The 25,145-nt window shown below is 63.6% G+C and overlaps 1 protein-coding gene across 2 annotated transcripts; it reads right to left on the bottom strand.

The window, feature by feature from the left end:
* Positions 1-633: 633 nt before the first annotated feature.
* Positions 634-25,103, bottom strand: EPHB3 (EPH receptor B3). Of its 2 annotated transcripts, none has more exons than XM_026045299.1 (16): positions 25,057-25,103; positions 12,471-12,535; positions 11,405-12,077; positions 5,741-5,896; positions 5,289-5,624; positions 4,265-4,389; positions 3,943-4,111; positions 3,742-3,847; positions 3,320-3,417; positions 3,038-3,160; positions 2,701-2,948; positions 2,254-2,469; positions 2,021-2,170; positions 1,755-1,948; positions 1,439-1,594; positions 634-1,132 (listed from the first exon to the last, which is right to left on the bottom strand). In XM_026045299.1, exons 2-16 carry the CDS (start codon positions 12,525-12,527, stop codon positions 1,024-1,026), a joined length of 2,916 nt encoding a protein of 971 aa, XP_025901084.1. In that variant the 5' UTR covers positions 12,528-12,535; positions 25,057-25,103; the 3' UTR covers positions 634-1,023. The 2 variants fall into 2 exon arrangements, with proteins under 2 accessions (XP_025901084.1, XP_025901085.1); XM_026045300.1 differs by having other exon boundaries at positions 3,320-3,372.
* Positions 25,104-25,145: the final 42 nt, after the last annotated feature.

Raw genomic sequence — 25,145 nt, 5'->3', positions numbered from 1 at the left:
AAAAAAAAAAAAAAAAAAAAAAAAAAAAAAAAAAAAAAAGGTGAGTGAGTCTTTTGGCAGCAATCACAGCGTGTGTCAGGAGCGGCCCTGCTCCTTCTGCATAAAAACGCGGCGCCGGGCGCGGGCCAGGCCTCGCCGCTGGCCCCGCTGCCTTCGCTCCGGGGGCGCAGGGGTCCCTGTGCAAACGTGCTGAGGGCCTCGCTCTGCAGTCCAGAGCCGGCCTCGAGAACCAAGAGGGGCGAGAGATGCGGAGCTGGGCGCCTGGTCCCCTCCCCTCCCCTTTCTGCTCCCTCTTTTTTTTTTTTTTTTTTTAATATATATATCTATATATTTCTTTTTTTTCTTTTTTTTTTTTTGCCTAACTCCCTGCATAGTAAAAATCTCACTGGGTTTCGGATTCTGGCGTGCAAAGCCAAGAAACGGAGCAAAGCCTTCCCTTGGGACACGTTCCGGTGCAGCCCCTTGCGTGGAGGGGCCGCAGGAGAGAGAAGTGATTGTCTGGGGCCCCGCGGCCCCTGCCCTGTCGCCGTCTCCACCGCGGGCAGCCCCGCGTGGGCTCGGCCTCCCCGGCTGCTTCCGCGTGGGTCCCGGCGTCGGGAAAGGCTTCAGATGGCTCCGACGGACGTAGCGGACGGGAAAACAGTCTGCGGCCTCCGAGAGAGGCGGGAATGAGGACTCGGTGCGGGGAACATGGGGTAAAAAAGAAATCCAAGAAGCAGAACAACTCTTCAAACCGACGGGCGCCGAGGCAGGGCGGGAAGCGCGGTGTGCCGTCTCCGTCCCATAATCCGTCTTCAATATGAAGACTGCGTCGCTGCCTCATCGCTCCAGGACACGGAACGAAGAGCTGGGCTCCCTGTCGGCTCCCATCCAGGGACGGGCGGCCCGGCCTGGCCTGTCCCGGGTGGCCGTCCGAGGCAGAGGAGCGCCACGTGAGGGGGGAAACGGGAAGCCGGGCTGCACCGCAAACTGAGCCCGGGTGGCAGGTTCCCTCGGTCCGTTCCAATGCAGAGTCCCCTGCGGTCAAACCTGAACCGGGAGCGTCTGGTTCATCTGCAGCCTCATGTCCTGAATGCTGCTCAGGATCTTCTTCTGGTGCCCTGCTAGCGTCACCCCTATCCTCAGCAGGTCTCTGTGGGGAGATGACAGATTGAGTGGCTTGCCAGCTGCTGCACCAGCACACGACCCCACCAATCTCTCTGATGCTGACACCCCAAATCTTCACGACACCCTTCTGCTACTATTGCCACGGGGGACCCGCAGTTCTGGGTGCTGAACACCAGTTCTTTACCCAGTTAGGAAAATGCCCCCACACAATTCACCCCTCTGCACGCCCAGAGCAAAGGCTGCCAGCGAGATGAGGGCTCAGGTGCTGCGCCCCAAGCCGCACCAAGTCCCAGCCCTCCAAGCCCTCCCTCCTGCACCAGCAGGGACTTACTCTGCCGTCATCTGTGCCACTAGATCGAAGGAGGCAAACCCAGCATTGACAAAGTTCTCCTTGTACCGTCCCATTTTGATGGCGTCCAGCCAGTCTCCCACGGTGGTGAAGGTGGTGTAGTCCGGGACAGTCCGGTCCAGGAGCGGTTGTGAGACGCTAAAGAGCAAGAGAAACACAGGTCACCGGGAGCAGAGGGACGTGCTGGAAATGGGGCTGACGTCTCTGCTATTTCAGAGGGTCCATCCCCAACATTCCTGCACCCCTTGGGTGTGGGGAAGCCAGGCGGGCTCTGGCTGCAGGCAGGGACATCACTGACCCAGACTGGACACTGGCGATGACCTTCAGGCTGGCAGCATTACGGATGAGCTTGTCCAGCGTGTTGACAATCTGGGCAAACTTGGGCCGCAGGTTGCGGTCCCGCACCCAGCAGTCCAGCATGAGCTGGTGCAGCGCCGTGGGGCAGTCCATGGGGGGTGGCAGGCGGTAATCTTGCTCCACGGCATTGATCACCTGCAGAGAGACAGGCTGTGAGTCACCTGCATGCCGCAGCCCTTAGCTGCCCGCTCCCTGCGGAGCACTTACATCCTGGTTGGACATGTCCCAGTAGGGCCGCTCCCCGTAGGACATCACTTCCCACATGACGATGCCGTAGCTCCACACATCGCTGGCCGACGTGAACTTGCGGTAGGCGATGGCCTCTGGAGCTGTCCATCTGATGGGGATCTTGCCTCCCTGCAGGCACACACAGCTCTCATTTAGTGCACGTGTCCCCTGCACACACCTGGATCTGCACATTCCCCCCAAACACCCCGTACCAGGGAGCTGGTGTAGGTGGGATCAGCCGGGTCGTCCTCCAGGAAGCGGGAGAGCCCGAAGTCAGACACTTTGCAGACCAAGTTGCTGTTGACGAGGATGTTGCGAGCAGCCAAGTCCCGGTGCACGTAGTTCATCTCTGAGAGGTACTTCATGCCAGCAGCGATGCCTCGCAGCATCCCCACCAGCTGGATGACCGTGAACTGCCCATCATTCAGCTGCCAGGGAGAGACCAGCAGAGTCTGCAACCTGCGATAGGCTGGGGAGGGACCCTAAACTGCAGCACCCTCTCCCTCCTCCCTAAAGCCAACGCTCTTCCCTGCTCCACAGATGCCACTTACAGACAGGGATGTTCCTGGGCTAGCAGCACGATGGAGGAGAACACGAGCTTGGGGCAGCCCAGCCCCCTGTACTGAAGCCCCCAGCCCAGAGCAGGAGGGGATGTTTACCCGGAGGAAGGAGTCCAGCGCGCAGTTCTCCATGAACTCCGTGATGATCATGACCGGGCGGCTCTTGGTCACCACCCCCTCCAGATGGATGATGTTGGGGTGGTCGAACTGGCCCATGATGCTGGCCTCGCTCAAGAAGTCCCGCCGCTGTCGCTCCGTGTAGCCCACCTTCAGCGTCTTGATGGCCACGAAGATCTCGCGGCGGCCGGGCAGCTTGAGGCGCCCGCGGCAAACCTCGCCGAACTCCCCTGCGGGCAGCACGGGCAGCGTGGTGAGTCGCCAAACTGCACCAGGGGAAGCGGCCTCAGCAGCTGCTGCGCCCAGCCCCAGGACTTGCCTGCTCCGATGACCTCCTCGATTTTGACGCAGGAGATGTCGATCTCTTTGGCGAATTCCCGCACGGCTTCGTTGGGGTCCTCGTAGGTGAAGGGGTCGATGTAGACCTTCATGCCGGGGGTGACTGTGAGAGCAGAGAGAGCATCAACAAGAGGGACACAACACGGGTGACAGATGGGCAGAGCTTCACGCTGGCCATCAGTGCATTCCTCGCAATCCCCAGGAGGAGAAGGCTCCCCCTTCCCTTGGCAGGGGCAGGAGGACACACTTCTCCCCCACTCACCGTATTGCTGCAGCTTCTCCGTGTACTCGGGGTCTGTGCTGTTGCGCTGCTTCCTGCCCAAAGGAGACGAGAGGAGGTTTTCAGTAACCATCCCTTTCCTGATGGGGCAAAGACATTTACTGCCAGATTCCAACTCCCAGCACAGCCAGTCTATGCTAGAGAGCTTCAGCTCCGGCAGCCCGTGAGTAAAGCAATCCCAGGGCAGTGGGAGAAGACAGCCTAGCTCTGCCAAGGATGGCTGAGCCCAGGAAGGGTGCTGGGAAAGCCGAGGTGCAGAGCCCTCCTGCAGTCCCTGAGCTCTGGTGCCCCCGAGTCTTTGCTGCTAGCCTGGAGCTGGAGGAGCTCTGCCCACAGGCAAGGTGGGGCTGCAGGCCCCAAACGCAGCTCTGATCCCCCCTCTTCCTTCCTTGCAGAGCCAGTACCTGAAGCAGACGATGGCGATGACCACCACAGCGATGACAAACACCAGCACGGCGGTGGCGGAACCCACAATCAGAGGCAGCTCCTGGAAACTCTTGCTGGTGGAGCCTGCGGGAAGAGGAGGCAGGAATCAAAGTCAAGCTGGGGAGGGAGCTTATGCTCACAGTGCTGAAGGAGGAAGGTAGCCCAGCCCTGGTACCTACCGTTCTCTGCGGTTGTCTGGAACTCCATGGGGAGGCTGTAGAGGCCGTAGCCGGCCACCGTGCGCGCCCGGACCTGCACCACGTACCGGGCACTGGCTTTGAGCCCGTCCAGCCGCACCACGTTGTTCTGACTGGTGACAGTGTTGGCAATGCCATCGCTCTGGCCCTGCTGCKGGGGACACACGGGGGATGTCAATTCCACAAAGGGAGCCCACCACACCTACCACTCCGTGGGCACCCTCCTGTCTGCAGGGATGTCCCTGGCTGCGGGGCTGACTCCGGCCAGGAGCGCCGAGGCAGGGAGGGCCTCGCTCTGCGTTACCTTCTCCGAGTACTTGATCTCGTAGTCGAGAATGATGCCGTTGGGCCTCTCCGGGGGCGTCCACGAGAGCGTCATGCTGTTCCCGGTGCTGCCCTGCAGATGCATTGTGGGCACGGCAGACGGGGCTGCGAAAGGGGACAGGAGACGCGGGGCTGAGCCCACGGCTGCGGCCAGCGGGGCTGGGCACACGGGGTTTGGGGGGCTCTGCAGACCCCGCTGCAGCAGCAGGCGCGGGCAGGCTGCAGGCAGCGCCTCCACAATGCCTCCTGCACCAGCCCATKCCCTCCACAACCCTATATCCATATGGGGGACTCCCTGGCAGGGAACTGCTCAGATAACCCCAGCTGAAAGGCAYGGCAAGCTGTGACATTGATATCCCACAAGTTTCTGGAGGGAGGGGCAATCTTGGCATCCTGCAGCTGATACTGGACCCTTGGAAATAGCTCCAAGGTAACACCTCGCCCCACGCCTCGCTGCAAAGCTGTCCAGGGAAGGGCCCTGCCTGCCGAAAATGGAGCTCCCTGCCTTCCTCCTCTTGCCAGGAGCTCCCTGCTCCACCCCACTGACGAGACCCGTGAAATCAGATCAGAGCGCAGYGGCTGGAGATTACCAGCACACTGGAGCCAAGCCAGAGCGGGAGGAAGGAGGGAATGGYAGAGCACTTGGCCAGCTGCAAAGGTTGGGTTGGTGCTGAGCTTTCCTGGGCCCACAGGGGAGAAATCTCATTTCCTTCCTCCTCCTTTCACAGCAGGGACAACATCTCTGGGGTGGGTCTAGGAGATCCAGAGCTCTCCTGAGCACCTGCCAACCCTGCCCTTCTCTGCTTGCATGAGTTCTGATCTCATCTCCYCCAGGGACAGACGTTTAAGCGGAGAGGAGAATTCCCCCCGGGGATGAGATGCAGGCACGGAGACTCTGTAACACGGCAGCACAAAGGACCGCAGCCTCCAAAGCTGTCAGCAAGAAATCCCTGCGCTGCTCCGCGGCGCAGAGCTCCCCGCTGCGCGCTGGCAGCTCCACTGACCCGCCTGGTTGGTGGTGATGTTGACAGAAGCGAAGTGGGGAGAGTAGGGGCTCTTGCTGGAGATGCCGTTCACCGCCTGGATCTCGAAGGTGTACTGCGTGTGGGCCATGAGGTTGCTGATGTAGATGCGCCGCTCGGTGAGGCCCAGCTGGCGCGGCACGAACTCCACGTTGTCGTCGCAGCGCGTGCACAGGCGCCGCTCCACGCTGCACTTCTTGCAGATGACGTTGTAGAGCAGGTCGTCGCGGCCGCCCGTGTCCCGCGGCTCGCTCCACTCCAGCACCAGCGACGTCTCGTTCACGTTGGAGATGACGCTGCGCGGGGCGGACGGGACGCCTGGGCAGGGAGGAGCAGAGAGCACAAGGGTTAGGGAGTGCGGCCATGCAGCCCAGCTCGCTTCCAGGAGCGGATCCACGGCCTCCCGACCCTGGCTCTGGCCAGGCTGGACTCACTGGTGCAGGCGCTGTCGGCAGGGTCCGTGTCCGCCCGGTAGTAGCCGTTGCGACAAGTGCAGACCGTCGCTGCCCCGGACGTCGTGCGGCTGTTGGGAGGGCAGGGAGAGCAGGGGCCTTCCCCCTGCTTAGACTTGAAGGTTCCCGGACCACACGCTAGAAGAAGGGAACACAAGGCACTGTTAAGGAGCGTACCCGGAGTGTCCTCGATCCGGGCTGCGCGGAGCCTTTCCTGCTGCCAGGAAAGGGGGCTTGAGGCCACCTTCCCTTGCAGGGGGTGGCTGTGGATGCTGCTGCAGTCCGAGCCGGGAGGGAGAGTGACGGCYGCATCCCTGCATCCCGGCCCGCCACTCTGCCCCGGGCTCCCTCCCTCATGTAGGGGCCTTTCCYGGGATGCTCTTCCCAGGCTCCGTGGCTGCTCCGCGGTGCTGCTTGCAGGACCCCCGTCCCCCCATCACTGCGGCCGGGCAGGATGAACCAGAGGCCTCCCCGGGGCAGGGGCGGCCAAAGCTGCTGCGGGTCGGTGAGCGGGCGCGCGCGAGGAGGAGCCGCGCAGGACCGAGACATTCCAGCGGGTCCTGCTTCAACAGCAGCTTTGCCCGCCCTGCCGACATCCGAACCCCCCATTTTGGGGGCGCTGGAGCAGGGCTGCGCTCCGCGCTTGGTGGTGGTGGGAGCGAGCGCAGGGCCGCAGCGACTCTGCTTCAGCATCGCCCCCCTCCGCGCAGCCTCCGCACCCGGACAGGCTCCTTCCTCCCCCTCCTCCTCCTCCCCAAGCCTTCCCGCAGCTCCCGAGGGCACTTAGCCAGCAGGGAAGCAGGCGGCCCCTGCCCGCCACATGACATCACGTGTAAACAAGCGGAGGTTTCTCCTTGCCTCATCCCAGAAGCGGGCGGAAGCTTCCCGGGATGAGGCATCTCCCAACAGCCTGGGCAGGAAGTTTTCCGGCTGGCAGCAGCCGGGTGCGGAGCGCCCTGAATCACCCGCTGCCTCCTCTYGCCCCAGCCGGCCCCACGGGTTCCCCTGCCTCCCAATCCCGCGGGAAGGAGCCGCTGCTCCGGGGTCTCCGCATGCACGAGCGCAGCCCTGGCTGCATCCCACCACATCCCGCGTCGCCGGCCGCCTGGCTCAGCGGGACGCGGTTGGACAGGCTGCAGCAGCCGCTTCCCGCGCGCRGCCCGGGAGCCTTTCGCAGGGAGCATCCCATTCTGGGAGCCTCCTGATCCGGGCCCCAGGGCCTCCTGCTGGGAATTCAGGCTCTGCCCCTCCCGCCCGTGCGCCCGGGGCCAAGGACAATTCCAGGCTGCTCCATTCCAGGAAGCAAAGGGAGGTGGTGGGAGCCGGGGCCGGACAGCGCAGGGACGGGGCAGCAGCCGTCCCGGGCAGCCCGTGCGGCCCCACACCGGCCCGGGGGGACACGCAGTCACACATCAGTGCCCGGATTGCTGGGGAATGAGAGACGACTGGAAGCGCTTGGACGGGAGCACTCTGGGCTCCGAGAGCTGCCAAACGTGCTTTGGTTATGGAGAGCAGCCCGGAGCCGTCAGGGATGAGCCCCCTGAAACAAGAGCCTGGCGGGAGAAGGAATGAAGCTGGAGCAAGCAGGGCTCGCGTGGAGCCAAAAAGCCCCAGCGCAGCCCTAGCGATGGGAGAGTGCGGGACTCCGGAGGGGCTCCAGCCTGGATACCTCCCCTCGGGATGCAAGGCAGATGTCCCTGCTCCGAGCTGTCCTAGCAGGGCCCGGACACCCAAACCCCATTCCCTCGCTGCTGCACCCGCAGTCTGGCTCCCACTTCAGCACCAACCCCTCCAAACCTCTCTGCAGGAGAGGAACCTTCCTCGCTCCTCCTCCTCCTCCTCCCTGATGGTGGCCGCAGGACATCCCAGCAGCGCTGCTCCATGGGTGGCTTCCATGCTCCGAGGAGGGAGCACGCAGCATTAGGAGCCGATCAGCTCCCGCAGCGCCGTGGCCGGAGCCRCGGGAAGGACTGTCCTTGTCCACAAGCTCCTTGCAAAGCCGGAGCTGGGGAAGGTCATTCCYGCAGCCCCACAACTCCTCCCGAGCTGTCACAAAGAGCCAACTCCCACCTGGATTTCGGAGGGAAAGGGGCCGAGGCCGCAGTTCCACCGCGACGCTGGAGAATCCAACTGCCTCCGATAAGTCAGAGCATCAAGAGCTCGGGGCAGCGCGACAGCTCCCAGCCGCTTCCAAAGCCCGGGACAGAGCCGAAAACCGATCCCAGGTCCCCGGGGGGTAGGCAGCAGTGTCACCTCCTCCCCGCAAGAACCTGCCTGGGCAAGGGCCGGCGCACCGGGAGCGAGGCCGGGTGCTCCGGAGTGGGCCAGGGCCTCCGCATCCCGTGTCCCACTTCCCATGGCCACTTTCTGCACCGAAACATCCTCAAATAAAACAGGGATCCTGGACCTTTACACACGGTGCTAGGCTGCAGGCCAGGGAGGCCGAGGGGCCTCCTGGCCACGGGACAGAAGCTGCACGTGAGCAGAGCCAGGAGGAGGGAGCCGCRACACCCCAATAACTCCCCTCAGTGCGGGATGCGGGAAGGCGGCAGCGAGGCTGGCACAGCATCCACCAGAACCCTCCCTGGGCACAGGAAGGGCCGGGAGAAGGGCCCCATTCCCAGCCAAGCGATTCCGCTGCCCCGCAGGGCCGTGCTCGAGGTCCCTCGGGCTCTTGATGCCGCTCCGGGCAGCATCTCAGCAACTCRTTGCCATCATCTCCTCTCTTCCCTCGCCGGCCTCGGAGCCGAGGCCTGCGCTCACGTCGAGGTAGATCACAAGGATCCCATCCCTCTGTCCAGCCACCTGTAATTTCCCTACAGGCAGCAACGGGGCTCGCCCGGGATGGGCTGTGCTCCATGAATCCCGCTCCAGCCTCGCTGCCTTCGCCCTTCGGAGATAGCTGCACATGGAAGCGATGGCAAAGCTGCCAGGGAGGCGGGAAAACTCATTGTAAATCCCTTTTAAAAAAGGCACTTGATTTTTTTTTTTAAATCATCCTCTGGGCAGAAATATTTCCCGCTAGTGCAGTCTGGAGTGAATTTGAAGGTGAACAGAGGGAAAGAGCCCCAGGGTGTTTGAACAGTGCCATCCAAATGGCAGGCAGGAACGGAAAAAAATGGAAAAATGGATTTTTTCCCCCTTTTTTCTTCACAAAAAGGAAAAAATCTCAGGGAGCAAAGCGGTCCCTGGAGGCGGCGCGGTCCCGCGCGGGCGGCAGCAGATTTCCTTGACCGCGCCACAAGCAGCCCATTGTGGAGCTGCCCGGCTTGCAAGCGGCAGCTCCGCTCTCGCGGCACCGCGGAGCCCGCTTTGATCCCTAATCCCGCGCAATTAATAGAAGCAGTTTCACTTCCTGGTCCTCGCGCAGCAAGCCCGTGTTGCAATGCAAAGCTGCAAACAGTTGGCAGGGGTTATGCTTGCCTGGCATTTTTTTTTTTTTTTATTTAATTCGTGGTGATGTTTCCATTAGTCACCGATTGCAAGGGGAATTTATTTTTACCRAATCCAGATTCCGGCCCCGCTCTGACCTGACATCACTTCTCACGCGTGCCTGCGTTTACGGCGCCTTCGCGGCCGCCCCCTCCGCTGCGGGAAGAGGAGGGAATGCAGGARGCGGCGGGAAAGGCCGCGAGGAGGCGGCCGCCGCGCTGCATCCCAGCCCCGGGCCGCGCGGATACCCGGATACCGCTTCCCGACGGAGTGGTGAAGGCTCTGGGAGCAGAACCCAACGGAGCGAGGGCTCCGGGAGTGGCAACCGGGTCTCGCGTGTGGATGGTGCCAACCTCGACAATGGGCACTGCCAAGCACAGCTCCCTCTGCGGGGTGATGGCAAGCCACCCCTGGGGCTGCCAGGGCTGAATTTTGGGTCAATTCCAGCCAGATTTGGCATTTGCCATGGGGTTAAATCAACCTGCTGTGCAGGGGCACAAAGGGAATCCCCAAGGCTCTGCACTGAGCACGGGCCGGGGAAAGAGCCTGGTGGCTTTACGGAGGAGCACGCGGCTCTTCCATGAAATTCCTGAAGGAGAAGGAGAGTGGCCATCGCGGGAAGGACCCGTGTAGGGCCACGAGTGGCAGGGCCGGAATGCCGTGTCCCCGGCGGGGCCGCCCCTGCTCCCGCACACACGTGCTCCCTCCGCGGAGCCTCGCGGCCGGCAGCGCGTGGGAAGCGCCGCAACCCCCACAAGGGCCCTGTGCTAATTAAATAAAGATAATGAGGCTGCGAACGAGATGCCAAATTAATGCTGTGGCAACTTAGGACGAGCGCGCCAGATACCAGCCTCGCGTATCGCATTACAAAGCATGCCAAAGAAACTGCCTTGAGCCGGGCGGGATGAGCCCTCCGCTCCCGAGGGACCGGGATACAAGCTGCATTGTAACAGGTCTGAATGCGGAGTCTAATCCTGCCTCTGGATGGAGATAAATAGGAGGAGGAGGAGGAGGAGATCTTCAAAGGCCACTGAAAGTCTGGGTAAAGGGGGAGATTTACAACAGGGCTTATCCCATCTAAGCAGCGCCTCGGCATTGTTATTTATTAAAATGCCATCTGGCACTTCGCGGCGCTGCTCGCCCAGATGCCTCGGCGCAGGCAGCAGCTCCGCGGGGCCGGCACCGTGGCGCCCGGCGCGGCCCCTTCCCCGCGGGCAGCCCGGCCTCCCCCGGGCGCCCGGTGCTTCGTGCCGGCCGCGTCTGCGGCTCGCAGCCCCTGCCCCGCGGGAGAGCCTCTGTGAGCCACCCAAGGGGGAAAAATAACCGGGACGCTGCAACGGAGCGACCGACGGGGAGAGCGGAAAATGGAGCTGCCTCTCCGCGCTCTCCAAGAGCTTTTCAGCTGTTTCCACTTAAAACACGCGGTCACATGGCGGAAAATCTGACTGCAGCGGGGCCGAGCGGCTTTCCCGGGGAGATGGGGCAAAGTCCCCCCTCCACCCGGCACAGAGCAGGGCGCCGCAATCCCGACACTGCCTCGTCCCCAAGCACGAGGCGCCCGGTGCTGTGGCCCACACAGCTCCAGCCTAGGCACTTGCGCAGGGGCTGCTCCTGGTGCAGACGGTGCCCAGGGACCTGCCGCCCCACGGAAAGCAACATTCACCCGGGAAGACCGTTCCATGGCTCCCGAGGTGCACGTTCCTCTGCCATTGCTTGTCCCGGAGCAGGGGAGACCTGCTTGGGTGCTCAGGTTAGCACCACGGGCCATGGGCACACTGGGTTGYGTGAATGGAGCAAGCGGGGAGCTCTGTGCGCCAGGAGCAGCCATCCCACTGCAGTGTCTGCGCAGCGTGGAGTCGTTGGGGGACATTCTGGCCGTGCTTGGGGGCCCTGGGGACACAGACCCCTGCATGGCACCATGTCCGGCCGCGGCTCCTCGGGCAGGCGCGTCCCGCCGAGCGCCCACTCCAAATCCCGCGGGTGTCCGAGTGCGTCGCAGCAGCGCGAGCAGGACGGCACCAACCGGCCCCACGGAGCCTCCCAGCACCACGGAGCAGCACCCCGAGACAGCCCGCCACTAAAACCTGCTCTGTCCCAAAGGAGCTCCCAGGCCTCGAGAACGAGATCAGCCCAGTGCAAAACCACCTCCTGCGCAGCCCCACGCGCGCGCTAGCGCAGCGGGGAGCTCAAGACGTCGCTGAGCCGGGCGCTTACCTTGGCACTGGGTGTCCTTCATGGCTGGCTCGTATCCGGCGGCACAAGTGCAGGCTCCCACGGGCACCATCCACTCGCCGTCCCCGTTACAGTAGAGCTTCAGCGGGACGGACACTTCCACCGCGTTGGCGATGCACGTGCCCGGGGCGATGACCAGAGAAGTGGGCTCAGCCCCCGTTAAAGTCTCCGGGAAGATAGCAAAGCCAGCAATGGTGTTGGAGCATTTCTTGTAGAAAGCCCGGACAGAGATGAGGGACATGCAGGCTCCCAGGTCCTGGAAGGCCAGGTAAAAGCCGTTCTTGGAGAGGGGCCCAAAACTGCGCACCTTGGTGTTCATGCGGCCAGACTCCAGCTTGGAGAAGCTCTCATCAGGAGCAATTGTATCCACTTTGATATAGGGGTTCTCCATCCAGAAAGGGCTGTTTGCAGAGGCAGAATCTGTATCCGATTCGTAATAGAAGAGGTTGAAGGTCTCTTTGCAGGAACCCGGGATGTTGGGGATGCTGTTGCAGTCCCGCACGGTGAATTTGAGCTCCACGTAAACGCGCTGGACGTCCTGGCGCTGGATGAACTTGGTGCGAAGCCAGTTGTTCTGGTTGGCCTCCCGCACGTTGCACACTTGGTACGTGCGGATGGGGTTCATGGCCTCATCGTAGCCGCTGACTTCTTCCCACTGCAAACAAGAGGCAAGGGAGCGGGTTAGGCCACCGGAGAGGGAGACGAGCACCACGGACACGTGGCTGAAGCAAAAAGTTTTCTGGGGGCAGCCAGAAAACAGTTAACAGGGAAGAGCAGCGGTTGCACCTCCACCCGTCCCAACCCTTCTGGTCCCTCCTTGGTCATCAAGGTGACTAAGAGCAAGCTGGCCCAGGGACCACGGCGCGCCTGCACGCTGCCATCCACGCCGCCGCTCTGCCAGCGCGGAGTCAGCGCCGGGTAACACGGAGGCGATTTCACAAGGCGAGAGGCAACGGCGGAGCCGCAGCCAGCAACACAGCAGGGGCCGGTCCCCAAGGGGCYGGAGCCTGTGGTGCCCCTTGGAGGTCACGGATGGGTTCACACTTACCCCTGTCTCCGGATGAGTTGTCCATGCCAACTCCGAGGTCACCCACTTGGTGTCCATCAGCGTCTCTGCAGAAAGAGAGAGGAAAAAGAGAAGTAAATCAGGGATGAAGGCCAAGATTGGAGGGAAAAAAACAGGAGGAGTGGGGGAGAGCAACGGCTTGGGCTGACATTTCTGCGGAAAACAGCAACTTGGGGGGTGAGACGCGGTGGGAGGAGGGGGAGCGGAGCAGACAGACTCCAGATTTCTGTTCTCCTGTCAAGAGAACAGGAAGAGCGCAMGGTCCCCGGAGAGGCGCGAGGCAGCGGGAAGGGCCGGCCACGGAGCGGCCCCAGCGCCCGGGTGCCAGCGGAGCAGGGCCCGGCGCCCCCGCGCCCTCCCCCTCGCCTTGGCACCGCGCGTATTTACTGTGGCTGGGCTTGAAAGGGCCCGTTCCCATGACAGGGCGGTGCGGGCCAGGCAGGTTTATCCAGAGGAGGAGGGACCGGCAGGCTGCTCTCCCAGAGACGCCCCACATCACTCACTTTACAAGAGGGGAGAAGAATTTGACCGTCTGGCCAACATTCCTGGAGCAGACTACAAGACAAACCACCCCGGCAGCATTCCCCAAAGAGCCCCAGCCCCAGCCTTGGGGGAGCGAGACGCTTGTCTGGGAAGAGCTGCAATTGCAGGCAGCTGTCGCTAATCCCCGGCAGAGCCGCGCAGCGCCGCCCGCGAGAGCGGCGGCAACACGCGGACACGGAGAGCAACCTCGGCTGCTTCCGCACCGGGGCGGCACCCTCGGGAACGGGAGGTGTTTGAGSGGTGGGAAGAGGCACCCCGGGATAACGCAGCGCCTTTTCTGGGGCAAGCGGGCTGCAAATGCTGGGCAAGGCGGCGGAGCAGCCAGCGCCAGCCAAAGCCTCCGGGATCGCGGCCCCTGGGCGCCACGGCTCCAGACGCCTCCYTGGCGAGGGCACCGTCCATTCTGGGACTCCGTGGCACGGCCCTCCCTGGCCGCAGGGATGGCCCCGAGTGCTAGGCCGAACCCCTTGGCGCTGCCCGCTCCTTGGCGGGGCTCTCCGGGCGCGCTCGGGAGCCGGGAGTGCCCGGGACAGCCCTGCAGCGGCAGCTCTATGCAAACATTTGCGCTGTCCCACGCCGSGCTTTTCCCCGGTGCTGGGCGGCGTTTCCAAGCGTGTGCGGCCGTCCCCAGCGCCAGAAACAAGAGAAGGAAATTTCAGCTGCTTTTCTTCTACCTCAGGAAAACCACGGGCTGACCAGGCCAAGGAGGAAGTGCGGAGGAGGAAGGAAGCTCGCGTAGGAGAGGGTTTGGGAGAAGGCGCTGGGAGGTAAACACCGCCGGCTCCTTCCCGAGTCCCGCCCGGAGCCGAGCGGAGTGGCCGGCACACTCCTGACCTGCGCTCCCCGGGGATGCTGCGGCCACGTAAACAAGGATCCTGCAGGATCCTGCTGCCYGCCGGGATCCCGGGAAGCAGCCCCATGCAGACAGCCCGGCCGGGACGCTCCGCAGATRAACTGCAGCAGTGCAGACAAGGCARAGCCGGTGTCAAGGACAAAAATGAGGGACACTCTCTGAACACCCATTAGGCCCTGTCGCCCCCCGTGCCCGTCCTGGCTCCAGGRATGAGGCACGAGCAGGATAGAGGGCCAGAGGCGCAGCCCCCATGGCAGGAAAGGCCGAGCAGGCGCCGCTCTCCCAGCACAAACAGGGCGAGCACAAAGATAGTCCATAATTAGGCCACAATTATCTGCTGCTTCTCCCAACAAACACCAAACGAGGGGCAGAAGCAGAGGGGCAGCACCCCGCACGCAAGCGGCTGTCCGGGCGAGCTCGTCACAACGGGGCTGAGCTGCAGGAAGGGCCCCGGCTCCCGCGGGGCGGGCGGCTCCGGCGCACACGGCCCGGCGCACGCGGAGCGCCGACGGCCACAGGAAATCGCCCTTCCCTTCCCGTCCCCTCAGGAGCTCGCGGCGGCTCCCGCGGGTGGGAGCCCGGGATAGCGCCTTGGAGCGGGGCTGCCCCGTCACCACAGCCCCGGCTGCACAACATGGATGCGCTCGGGCTCCGTGAGGAGCGAGGCTGGCGGCAGCCGGAGCGAGGACGTGGAGGCCACAGCAGGGCCCGAGCAGCGCTCAGTGTCTGCCAAGGCCCCACCTCAGAGATCCTGGGATGCTTCCGAGCAGCGCTTGGGATGTTGGATGTTCCCGGCCAGCCTGGAGAGGAAGGGTGACACGTGCTRGGAGCCTTGGGAGAGCCAAAGCGCTGCAATAACAGGGTGCAAGGCTTCACGTCAGGCAGGGCCGGTGGCCTAAAGGGGCCGGGGACTAGTGGAGAACAAGGGATTTCTGTCCCCTCCAAGATCTCGGCAGAGCAGAAAGGAGCTCACGGGGGCACAGGCGCCCTGTGCGCTGAGCGGGGCCATCGCGGGGCAGCGAGCTCCACGTGGAGGGGAAGCGGCCGCGCCGGGTGGGCGCAGCGGGATCGCGGCTCGAGTGCCCCGAGTCAGGCCTGGGAGACAGGGATCTGCGCGGCAGGGTGTGCAGAGCGGGGCACTGCCACGGACACTGGGAGCGGGAGGGATCGCTGGAGCCAGGCGGGCACCAGGAGGGATYCGTGGCCCGGCTGCCGGGCAGCCCCGCGGGAAGCGCCCTTCTCCGCGAGTGCCGATCCGTGACAGACACTCTGCTCTGACAGGAGGCTCGCTGCCTGCATCCTAATTTGGCAGCATCTGCCATCCGACCGGAGGAGGAGGGAAAAAAAAGAAAACAGAGCCGAGCAGGCCCTTGGCCCGAGAGCCACATAAATGGCATGGAGAGAGCAGGGAAGGGGAGAGGGGGGAAATGCAGGGAGATCAAATCACCAGGCGCCTCCACGAGAGGAAATGGGGCCAAATGCGGAGGGCAGAGGGTGGTTTCCAAGACGCAAGGAGAGAAGGGCCAGGAAGGGGCAGGGACCATCCTGACCTGCCTGTGCATGAGGGTTGCAGGCAGAGGGGATGGGGGGCCGCTGCTTTTGGGGGTCCCGTGACATGGGGTGCCACATAGAGCAGAGTTGCCTGCAGCAGGGCCCGGCCAGAAGCCGCTGGCTGCCCTTGGTGCTGAGGGCTTCTCAGCAGGCTGGCCCCAAAATCCCGGCCCTGAACACGCAGCCATCGCTTCTCCAACAGGCACGAGACACCRGCGTTTTCGCCGTGTGCTCCTGGTGCTCCGGAGAGGACGGGAACGGAGTCAGGGCTGGCTGAGCAAGTGAGTCAAAGCCCTTTGTACCCGGCACCCTGCACCAAGTAGCCCTACTAGTGCTCTGCTCCTATTAGTCACCTGGAAATGGGCTCCCAGTTCCAGCAGCCGCAGGAGCTCGCCCCGAGGCCTGCTTTATCGCCCCAGGCTGTAATCCCGGTGAGCCGTCCTCTCCTCGGCTCTGGCCAGGTAAAGGGCCGGAGAGCCCGGCCAGYCCAGAGGCGCTGCTCTGGTTTGCCAGTCCCACCACATCCAAAGCGGCACCTTCACAGCAGACACACATCCAGTGCCGGGGAAAGGCCCCACGTCTCACACAGCTCCTGCCGCCCCCCGGCCCCCGCCGTGTCCTCCCACGCGCATCTTGAGCTGCAGGAGGGCAAGGGTCCTGCCATCAACTCGCCCACCACCTTCTCAAAGCTTTTTGTGGGGCATTTTGCGACCCATCTGGAAGCCAGGACCTCTTCCCACGCAGGGGCTCAGGAATGCAGCCGCGCATGGGCTCCGAGGCCAGCAGAGTGTTTGAGCTCCCCCCGAGAGGCCCAGAGAGCCCCTATCGCGCTGCTCAACAGCAGACAAACCCAGCAGCTCCAGCGGGGTCGGCACTCGGCACCGACTCAGCAAGAGGGGAAAATCTTTAAGATGAAGCTGCCGGGGAAGACTCAAGTGGTCTCCACCAAGCGGCTCCAGCTTTTGAACGCGGAGCTGCCCCTGGAGCAGGATGCGCCGGCGAGGTGCGACGCCGGCTCCGCAGCCCCACGGCGGGGAGGGAGCCGGCGCAGAGCACCCTGCAAAAAGGCAAGGGAGGGAAGGCGGTGAAGACGCCCACGCGGCGATGCTGGCAAGGGAGGAACCTGTTCTGCGACGCGGCCGCGCGCCGGGAGCAGCAGCGAGGCCCGTCCGCCCCGAGCCGGGACACGGCTCTGCTGCGCGGGCTCCGCTCCGGCCCCTCCGCGAGCGGATCGCCTGGGACAGCGGGAGCTGGGCTGGATTTGTGGGCAGTCTTGGTCACTGCCTGCTAGTCAGAAAGCCACCCAAACAGGGCATCTCCTGGACATTTTAATTTCCTTCTCAGTTTTGAGATAATTACAGCAGGAACGAGCGGCCTTGTGCACTCCCCATTCAAGCACCTATCGGTACAATTAATCCCAGCACCGGGCTAAACAGCGGCACAAAGGGCCTTTGGAGCAGGGCCCTTTATGCGGGAACAAAGAGCTGCCTGTGGGAGAGAACCTGAGGTTGCACTTTTCGCGCTGACGAGCGCTCCGCRTCCACAAAAGCGGAGCCGCACGGCGCGCGGGGCCGGCCGGCACTGGGATGCCTGCTGTGCGCTCCCGGGAGTCCTCCTTCCCCATGAGCCTGCCGAGCTCCGCAGCGYGCCGTGCTGGGTAAGCGCTCTGGGGCCATGTGTGCCACGGTGGAGCACGTGCCGGACCCTCCTCGCGGCCTCGAYGAGGGGCAGCCCCTCGCGCCAAGGCGGCGGGCTCTGCAACGGGAGCCAGGCACGAGCTGCGCCCGGGTGCGGAGAAGGGCAGGGAAAGGGAGACCGCAGGGAGCCGGGCAGCGCTGTGTGCCGGCTCCCTCTGCAGGGACGGGGCTGGCAGCGCCGCGGGCACCTCGGGACAGCACAGCTCTGCCACCGAGCTCCCCGGCATCCCCGCGCGGCACCGGCATCCCCGCGCGGCACCGTGCCCCTGTCCCCGCGCTCCGCAGGCTGGGGCGGTGAGGCTCAGCCCAAGGGAAGGGCTGGAGCGCTCCCTATCGCCGCCCACGCAGGGAAGCCGGCCTCCTGCTTCCCAGCGCCTCGGCTGGCGGGAGCAGGGGAGACGGGCAAGCGGCTTTCCCGGACGCTGCTGCCGTGCTGTGATAGCCRGGGTCAAACAGCCCTCACCCACCAACGCGCAGGCTCTGCCCACAGCCAGGGTGAGCGGACAACTCGCCGGTGAGCTGGGAACAAAGGGAAGAGGGAAGGGGGAAAAAGTGGGGCCTGTATCACAGCTGTGGCCCTTCGTGCCAAGGGCGTTTGGCCCATCATCAAAGGGGATCAGATTTGCTGAGGCAAATGATGACACATCCACTTCAAGCGGGGCAGGTTCTGCCTGCTGCTGGAGGCGAGCCACCGGAGTGAAGAAGTACTGTGGGCCCTTAATAATAGSCTCATTATTTCTGCATTATGGCAGGGCCTAGAGGCCCCAACTCAGATTAAGGCCCCTTTGTACAGCCCATAGAGGCGCGCGGAGCGGCGGGCAGCCCGCGCGCCGCAGAGCCGCCCGGGGACGGCGGCGCCGCAGAGCCCGGCACCGAGCCCCGCGGTGAGGCGGGATGCTCGAGGAGGATGCTCCAAGGAGCGCCGGCCGCATCCTCCCTGCTCTCTTTCCCCATCCGGCACCTGTGAGGGCCTCAGATTAGCCTGGGAGCTGGAGCCATCCCGGCTGCGTCGCCCACCCAGCCGGCCGCTAACCGGCTCAAGAGGGGTTTTCCGGCCGCGTGCTCCTCACCAGGAGCTGTTCCCTGACGGCTGCGGGACAGCCTGGAGCATGTGACACGGGACAGGTGCCAGCGCTGCAACTGCAGAAAGCAGCTGAAGTGGCAGCGCCCGCGACCCGGGGAGCACGGGCGTGCGCGCTCCCTCCCGCTCACGCAGCTGGGAGGGCACATCGCGGCGTGCACGTCACCCTGCACGGGCACCCTGCACCAAGCCGGGCTCCTGCACCACGCGTGCGCCATGCAGGGTCCCCAAATGAGAGCGCTCAGAGCCTGGTGCTTCTGCAGCAGGGTGACAGGCTCCTGCACCCCGAGGACTCGGCTGTAGCGCRGGGCCACGCAGCCCCTGCAGCTCCACGCAGGCCCTGCCAGGTCCCGGTGCCAGGCTCCGGCCCCGCAGAGCGGCCGTATCGACGCCGGGAGGACACGAGCCAGCTGTCCAAGTCCAGCTCTGCACTGCAATTACTGTTCTATTAATACCTCAGGATTTCGGAGGGCAGAGCCCGGTGCGCCACGCTGGGGTCAGCTCTGCCGCGGAAGAGCTGCCATCCCTGCCCACGTGCTGCATGTGCCCTGATGCTCGGCTGCTCGTGCCCTCTTGGAGGAAAAAGTCCCTCTGTTCTCCAAGGCCAMGGGAGATGGGAACTAGCAGACTCGCACACAACCTCCCAGCCCTGTTTGCTGCCTCGCGGGCACAGACCCAGCCCATTCATCCCGCTGGCCTCCAAACAACCGCCCCTCACCCGGGATGGCCCCGTCCGTGGCCGGCAGCCGGGAAGAACCCGCGCTCCGTGGCTCCCACTGGACAACGTGACCAGCCATCCCGGGCAGGCGGTAGCWCTGCAGGCCAGCGGGCAGGAGAGATTTATAGGTCGCCGTCCCCRGCAGGAGCGGCCACGCAGCCGCCCTCCGCCGCCACAGAAATAACTCATCCGCTCGCGAGGCGCCAGACCTGCTCCGAATGCCATTAACCGGGACGCGGGCAGCACATCGGCCCGCCCGCCTTGCCCGGCTCCGCTCCGAGAAGGAAGCGCCGTGGCCCGGCCAGGAGCTCCTGCCGCCTCCCTTGGCAGTGGGGCCGCCCCGCACCAGCCTGGTGTCACCCAGCAGCCATCCCTGGGGGGCTGGAGCCAGGGACAAGTGCCTGCTCCTGCGCCTGGGTCACTGCGAGGCCCGGGAATGGCCAGCAGGCGCGCATGGAGAGCCCCAAATCCWAGGAAGCTGCGGGACGCCGGGCACCATGTCCCTGGTACAGGGCTGCTGGGGGAGGGCGGCCCTTTGCATCAGGCAGCACCTCGCTCCCCCCCAGCTGTTTTTTTCCAGATTACGGCTTTGGATGGAGTCCAGGGAAGGAGTAATGATATGTCAGCAATGCCTCCTCTCCCCCTCCCCAGCAAAGCTGCTCGCCGCGCGCACGAGCGCTCGCCCCACAGACAGGGCGGCCGCGCTGCCAAGCTGCATCCATCCCATCCCGGCGGCTCCGAGAAGCGCCTTCTGCCAAGATTTCCCTCCTCTCTCCTGCCTGGGGCAGTTACCCAAATCTCCACACTGCACTCCGCTCTCTTCCTCCGACTCTCCTCGAGCACCAGACCCATCTGGAACTGTTTAAACCCAAATATCCTTCCCACCCCCCTCGCCTCTCCCCCCACCCCCAAAGTCAGATTCTTCCACAGTTAAAACAAGCACAGAGTCAGGAGGGGGTGCTGGGCCTGGCTGACTCGCTCCTTCATTTCAGTTTAATTTCTGGGGAACTAGAATAAATCTGTTCCTGGCGATCGTTCAAGCCCTGCACATTTTTCTCATTAATAAAAAGGGCCTTGGATCGCATGCCGTTTGTGCGTGCAGGCTGAACGGGCCCCTTCCCCGCGCGCCGCCGCCTTCCCCCCCGCCTCCGTAATCCCGGGCGCGGGGTCTCGCGGGCACCCCGGCCCTCGCTGGGCAACTGGGTGAAGCATCCGAGTGASAAGCGGGGCCGGCGGGGACCCCCCCTCCTCGGCCGCACGGATGGATTTCARCCGCTTGGCAAAAAGGCCATGGCGGCAGCCCCAGCTTGGAGAGGAACCGCACGGCGCAAATCCCGAGGCAGCTGCTGCCGCCGGGCAGGAAAACCCTTGGCGGCCGCGGGGCTGGCTCCCGTGGGATGATGTGGGCCAGGGGGTGTCCCCGCTGTCCCCTGCCCGCCCGTGTCCGAGCCGTTCCTGGGGAGGGGGCGGGAAACAGGTGTTTGTCAACAGCCCTGGGAAGGCCCCGCAGCAGCGGGAAGCGTAGCAGAAACAATTAAAAGGAAAAAAAAAAAAAAAAAAAAAAAAGAAGGAAAAAAAACTAGGAAAGCCCTTGTCCACACCCGGATGGCCCCAGGTCATTGCACGTCTCCAGAGAGCGGCTGCGGAGCCGGAGTGGCCGTGGCCGCAGCGTGGAGCTCCGGCCTCTTCCCAAGATGGCTCCCTCCTCCCCAGAGGAGCAGCCGCGGCCTGTCCAGCGGGCACCCCGGGGAGTGGCGGCCCTGCCTCCTTCCCTGCGAAGTGAGGCCCCCATGGCAGGCACAGCCCAGGTCCAGGAGACGGAGGATGAGCCATGGGGAAGTGAGCGGGTGGGCTGCCCGCTCCAGCCTACAAAATGGCTCCCCAGCCTGGACACCATGTATTGCCCTGGCCCAGCACAACCGCCCTGTTCCCCACACAGGCAGCTCCATGGAGGTTCCTCCAGATCCCGTTTTTCCCCACACAAGGCAGGACGGGTCTACACCTGGCAGCCCGACATCAACCCCGCCAGCCTCTGCTGACAGTGCCACGGGCAAGACGGCTGCAGAACAGGACTGCTTTAGAGCCACAACAATAAAGATGAGGGGAAGAACAGAAACTCAATTCCAGGATTCGAATGGAAGCAGCCGGTCGCTGTCCCGGGAGGGTGGAAACCTGCACACACAGAACGTCCCCCAGCCTTCAAAATGGCGGCCCCTCCCATGGCCTCCGCCTYGTGTGTCCAGGCGCCGCTCCGCCGGGCGCAGGCGATTCCGAGGCTGCAGAGGGGACTGCGGAGGGCTCCGGGCGAGCAGCGGGGACGTGGGGATCCCAYGTGCGTGTCCTTGCAAAACCTGGAGGGAAATGGCCTGCCCGGCAGCCTGAGCCTGCTCCCATCGGAGTGTGCCGGGTCCCGCCATCCTTCCCTCCCCCCTCCGCCTCGGCCGGGCTCCCAGGYGGAGACGCTTAATCCCGACAAACCAGTTTGACTCAGCACAACAGGAACGGCCACAATTTTAAAAACATGCAAGTCTGTGATTCAGAGTGCCGGGGCTGTTTTAATTAAACGCCAAGCGCCCGTGTACCAGCGGCGGCGGCAGCAGCAGCGAACGGCTCACGGGGAGAAAATGCAACCGACTGGTTTCCCCGAATATCTCCCCCGCTAAGTCATCACAACAAAACAGGGAGTTTCGGTTCATTCCTTAAAAAGCGGAGGCCGTTATTTGGTGGCGTGGAGGGCGCGCGGGGCCGCGGCCGCCCAAGCCCTTCCCTCTCACCACCTCGCCGCATGCTCCGCTCCACACAAAGGAGCCCTGCTCCTCCCCGCCTCGGCCAGGCACGCTGCAAGCACCGYGTGGCTCGGCTGCCTTCGTTCATTTATTTGGATATTTATTTATTTCCTGCGAGGAGCGGGAAGGTTGTGACGGACGCGGCGGTGCCCCGCGCCCGGCTTCCTCACCTTGCCCTACCCYGAGCGTCAATAAAACAGCAGGGCGAACTTTCATGAATCACCCCATCGAGAAACAAGCCGTTTCGGTGAAAAGTAATTAAACGAAAGGCCAATCTTCCTGCCAAGGAAATACCTGGCGGYTCCAGCACGGGGGGCAATTAGACGGGGGTTGCTGCCCCAGTGCACCACTCACGTGCAGCCCATGGGAAGCTCAGCGGGAGCTTTGGAGCAGCCAGTGCACCGAGCCCGCAGGAGTTAAAAGAYCCGCCTTGCCCTGCAGTTTTAGGCTTAATCCTCCCTTTTCCCACAGGAAAGTGTGCTGGAGTTGGGGCATCACCAATAGCATCCATGGGGGTTCAGGGCTGTCTGTAGCAAAAGGGGGGTCTCTGCTGTGGGGTTTCTGCAGGAGCAGCAGATGGAAAAGCCCAARTCTGAATGGAGCCTGGAAGCTGCCACCAAAGAGGCTGGAGCGGGGCAGCTGCCCGGCACAGGGATGGCTTTCTCCAGAGAGCACCCAGATCCCCATGCTCCCTGCAAGACTGCAGCACCCATCCATACATTTTCCCAGCGGGATACTTTGAGGTCTGAGCATTTCAACTGCAGGGCAGAGAGAGAAAGGGCCTCAAAATGCAGCGTTGCCCCTGCGGCTGCCGCCGMGGCTCTGCCGGGGCACTCAGGCCCCAGGGCCTCCCCTCTCCTCTCCCAGCTTTCCAACCCGCCGCTGGAGAAAGGCCCCGCTGTTGCCCCCGGACAGAGCATTCCTTCTCTGGCAGGCCAGGGACTGCTGAACCGGAGAAGAAAAACACATTGTGACTTCAAACCGCGGCCCGCACGCTCACGGGATCCGCCGAGAAACCATTTTCTCCTGAGCAGCACAAAGCCCTCACTGAGGCGCCGCCGCGCGCGGCGTGGCTCCCCCGGCCCCACGGGGCCTTCCAAGGAAGCCCAAGGCAGCGGCAACCCCGGCGGAGGGCAGTGCATCCCGGGTCCCGCCAGGCACTCACTTGCCCGGGCATCCCGGCCCCGTGAGATGGTGCCGGGGCCGTCAGYGCGAGTTTATGGCCGGTGTTTGCATACCTGAACGAAGGCGCCCGCGCTTTACAGGAAGGGCTCTGTTACTCCGCTCTGCATCGGGAAGCGGCATGAGAGTACCGGGAGCTCCCCTAAAGGGGATCAAGCATCCCCCAGCCTGGGCACTCCACCTACTCCCTCCAGCAAGGACAGAAGCAAAGAGGGGTAAAAGCCATCCCGAGAACACAGGGCAGGACAGCGCCTTCGGCCTCGTACCCTGCCAGCCAGCAGAGAACCCGCCGCTCTCCATCCCAGGCAGCCATCACCTCTGCTGGGCTCTTTGCACGGGATGGAGCTGCCACCCCCCCAGCCGGGGGAACCRTCCTGGGCACCCTGGGGTGCTGCACGCCCCACGGGCCCCCACRCTGCCCTCCTCCTCCTCCTCCATTCCCCTGGCGGGGAGAAGTGCCGCGCGGGGCCGGGTCGCCGCGCCGGGGAGCACTCGGTGCACGGGGCTGGACGTGAGTGCCCTGCCGCGGGCTGCCGGTGCGGGAGCCTCCAGCCGCCGCCGYGCCGAGGCCCACGGGGCCTCCCTTTCCACAGCTTCCATCGCGCCGAGTGCGTGTGGGGTGGGGGGCAGCGGGGAGGAAGGAAAAGGAGGGGAAAAAAAAAGGGAAAAAAAAAGAAAAGGAAAAAAATCATAAGAATTGCACGCTGCGCAGGAGGTTGACCAAGCACACCCAAAAACTCCATTTCCTACAGCCTACAAAGGCCAACGGTTCCACACGCATTCCAAAAAGAACAAAAAAAAAAAAAAAAAAAAAATCACTGGGAAAAGGGGGAGGGGTAAAAAGAAACATTTGTAACAACAAAATCCCAAACTTTCTCACACGGCCCAAAGCCAGAGGAAACCTTCATTTTTTTTTTTCCCCTCCAAATTGCAGCAGGTCAGGGCTTCTGCCCACAGTAACCCCCAAAATAAACACCCCCCCCTCAAACGGTCGCAGCCCAAACATTGCAACACGGGGCTATTGCAGCGGAAGGCAGCGCCGAAATGACTACAAACAAAAGCCGCCACGGCCTCCCTCTATTTTCTTCGCCACAAACGATCCAAACGATCCAAGGAGAATAAACAGAAAAGAAAAAAAAAAAAAAAAAAAAAAAGAGAAAAAAAAAAAAAAAAAAAGGCATGGTTTCTCACTTAGAAAATTAGCATTAGTTGGGGGAAAAAAAAAAAAAAAAAAAAAAAAGAGAGAGAGAGAGAGAGACATAAAACACCACAACAGCCAAGCGAGCATTTTTGGAGCAGACTTGACTTGTTTTCCCAACAAACTGGGAGATTCCCTTTATCTGATTTTTCTGATTTTTTTTTTTCTTTTTTGTGTGCGTGTTTTTCCCTCCCTTTGGAGCACTCGGGCCTCCCCTCCCAGCCCCCTCTCCCGCCCCTTCCCACCCCGCAGCTCCTGGAGCGGGGGAGCCCCGGGAGGCAGAGCCGCCTCCCCCGGCACGGGCGCCCGGGACCGCCCCGCGATCCCGCCTCGCCGGGGACGGAAAATTAATTGCTTTTTAGCCCCCACCGACCCGGAGCGGCTCGAGTTGGGTGTTTTGWCCCTTCTCTTCCTTCCTTCCCTCCCCTCCCTCCTTGTTTTCCCTTCCGCGGCCGCCGGGATGCGACGGGAGGGACGGGGGCGGCCGCGGGACACGACGAGCCCCGGGAGCGCCCCCCGGCCGGCGCCGCGGGGGTTAAGGCGCCCGGGGCTCGGGCCGGACAGAGCCCGGCTCCCGGACACTCCTCCCGCCGACACTTCTGGCACAGAACGAGCTCGCGCCGAAAAAAAAAAATATTAATTTTCCAGCCCTCCCGATGGCGGCGGAAAGCGGCTGGACGTGAAGCGAGTGTGCAACGAGGCGCCGCTGCCGCCGGCCGCATCCCGCCGCCCGCCTCGCCCCGCTTCCCCTGCGCAAACACGGCGCGTTCACTCTGAAGCCTACCGACGGCGGCGCGGGCCACCGCGCTCCCCGCAGCCGCCCCGAAACCGCCCGCGCTCCCAGCGCGCCCGGCATGAACCCCGACGGTTCCGCAGCCAACTCGGCGGCGGCAGCGACCGGCGGCCGCCGCCCACCCTCCTCCCGAGCAAGCGGCGCCGGTGCGGCGGCGGGCACCCACCTTCGAGCGCGCGGCGTCCGGCGGGCAGCAGCAGGAGGATGAGGAGCGGCAGCGGCGGCGGGGCGGCCATGGCGGAGCGGGGCGGCGCC

This window comes from Nothoprocta perdicaria, unplaced genomic scaffold, assembly GCF_003342845.1.
Source record: "Nothoprocta perdicaria isolate Ctin4 unplaced genomic scaffold, notPer1 scaffold_4, whole genome shotgun sequence".
In the NCBI taxonomy this organism is placed as follows: Eukaryota; Metazoa; Chordata; class Aves; order Tinamiformes; family Tinamidae; genus Nothoprocta; species Nothoprocta perdicaria.
The sequence above is the reverse complement of the archived record's forward strand: the minus strand, read 5'-3'. Positions and strand labels throughout refer to the sequence as shown.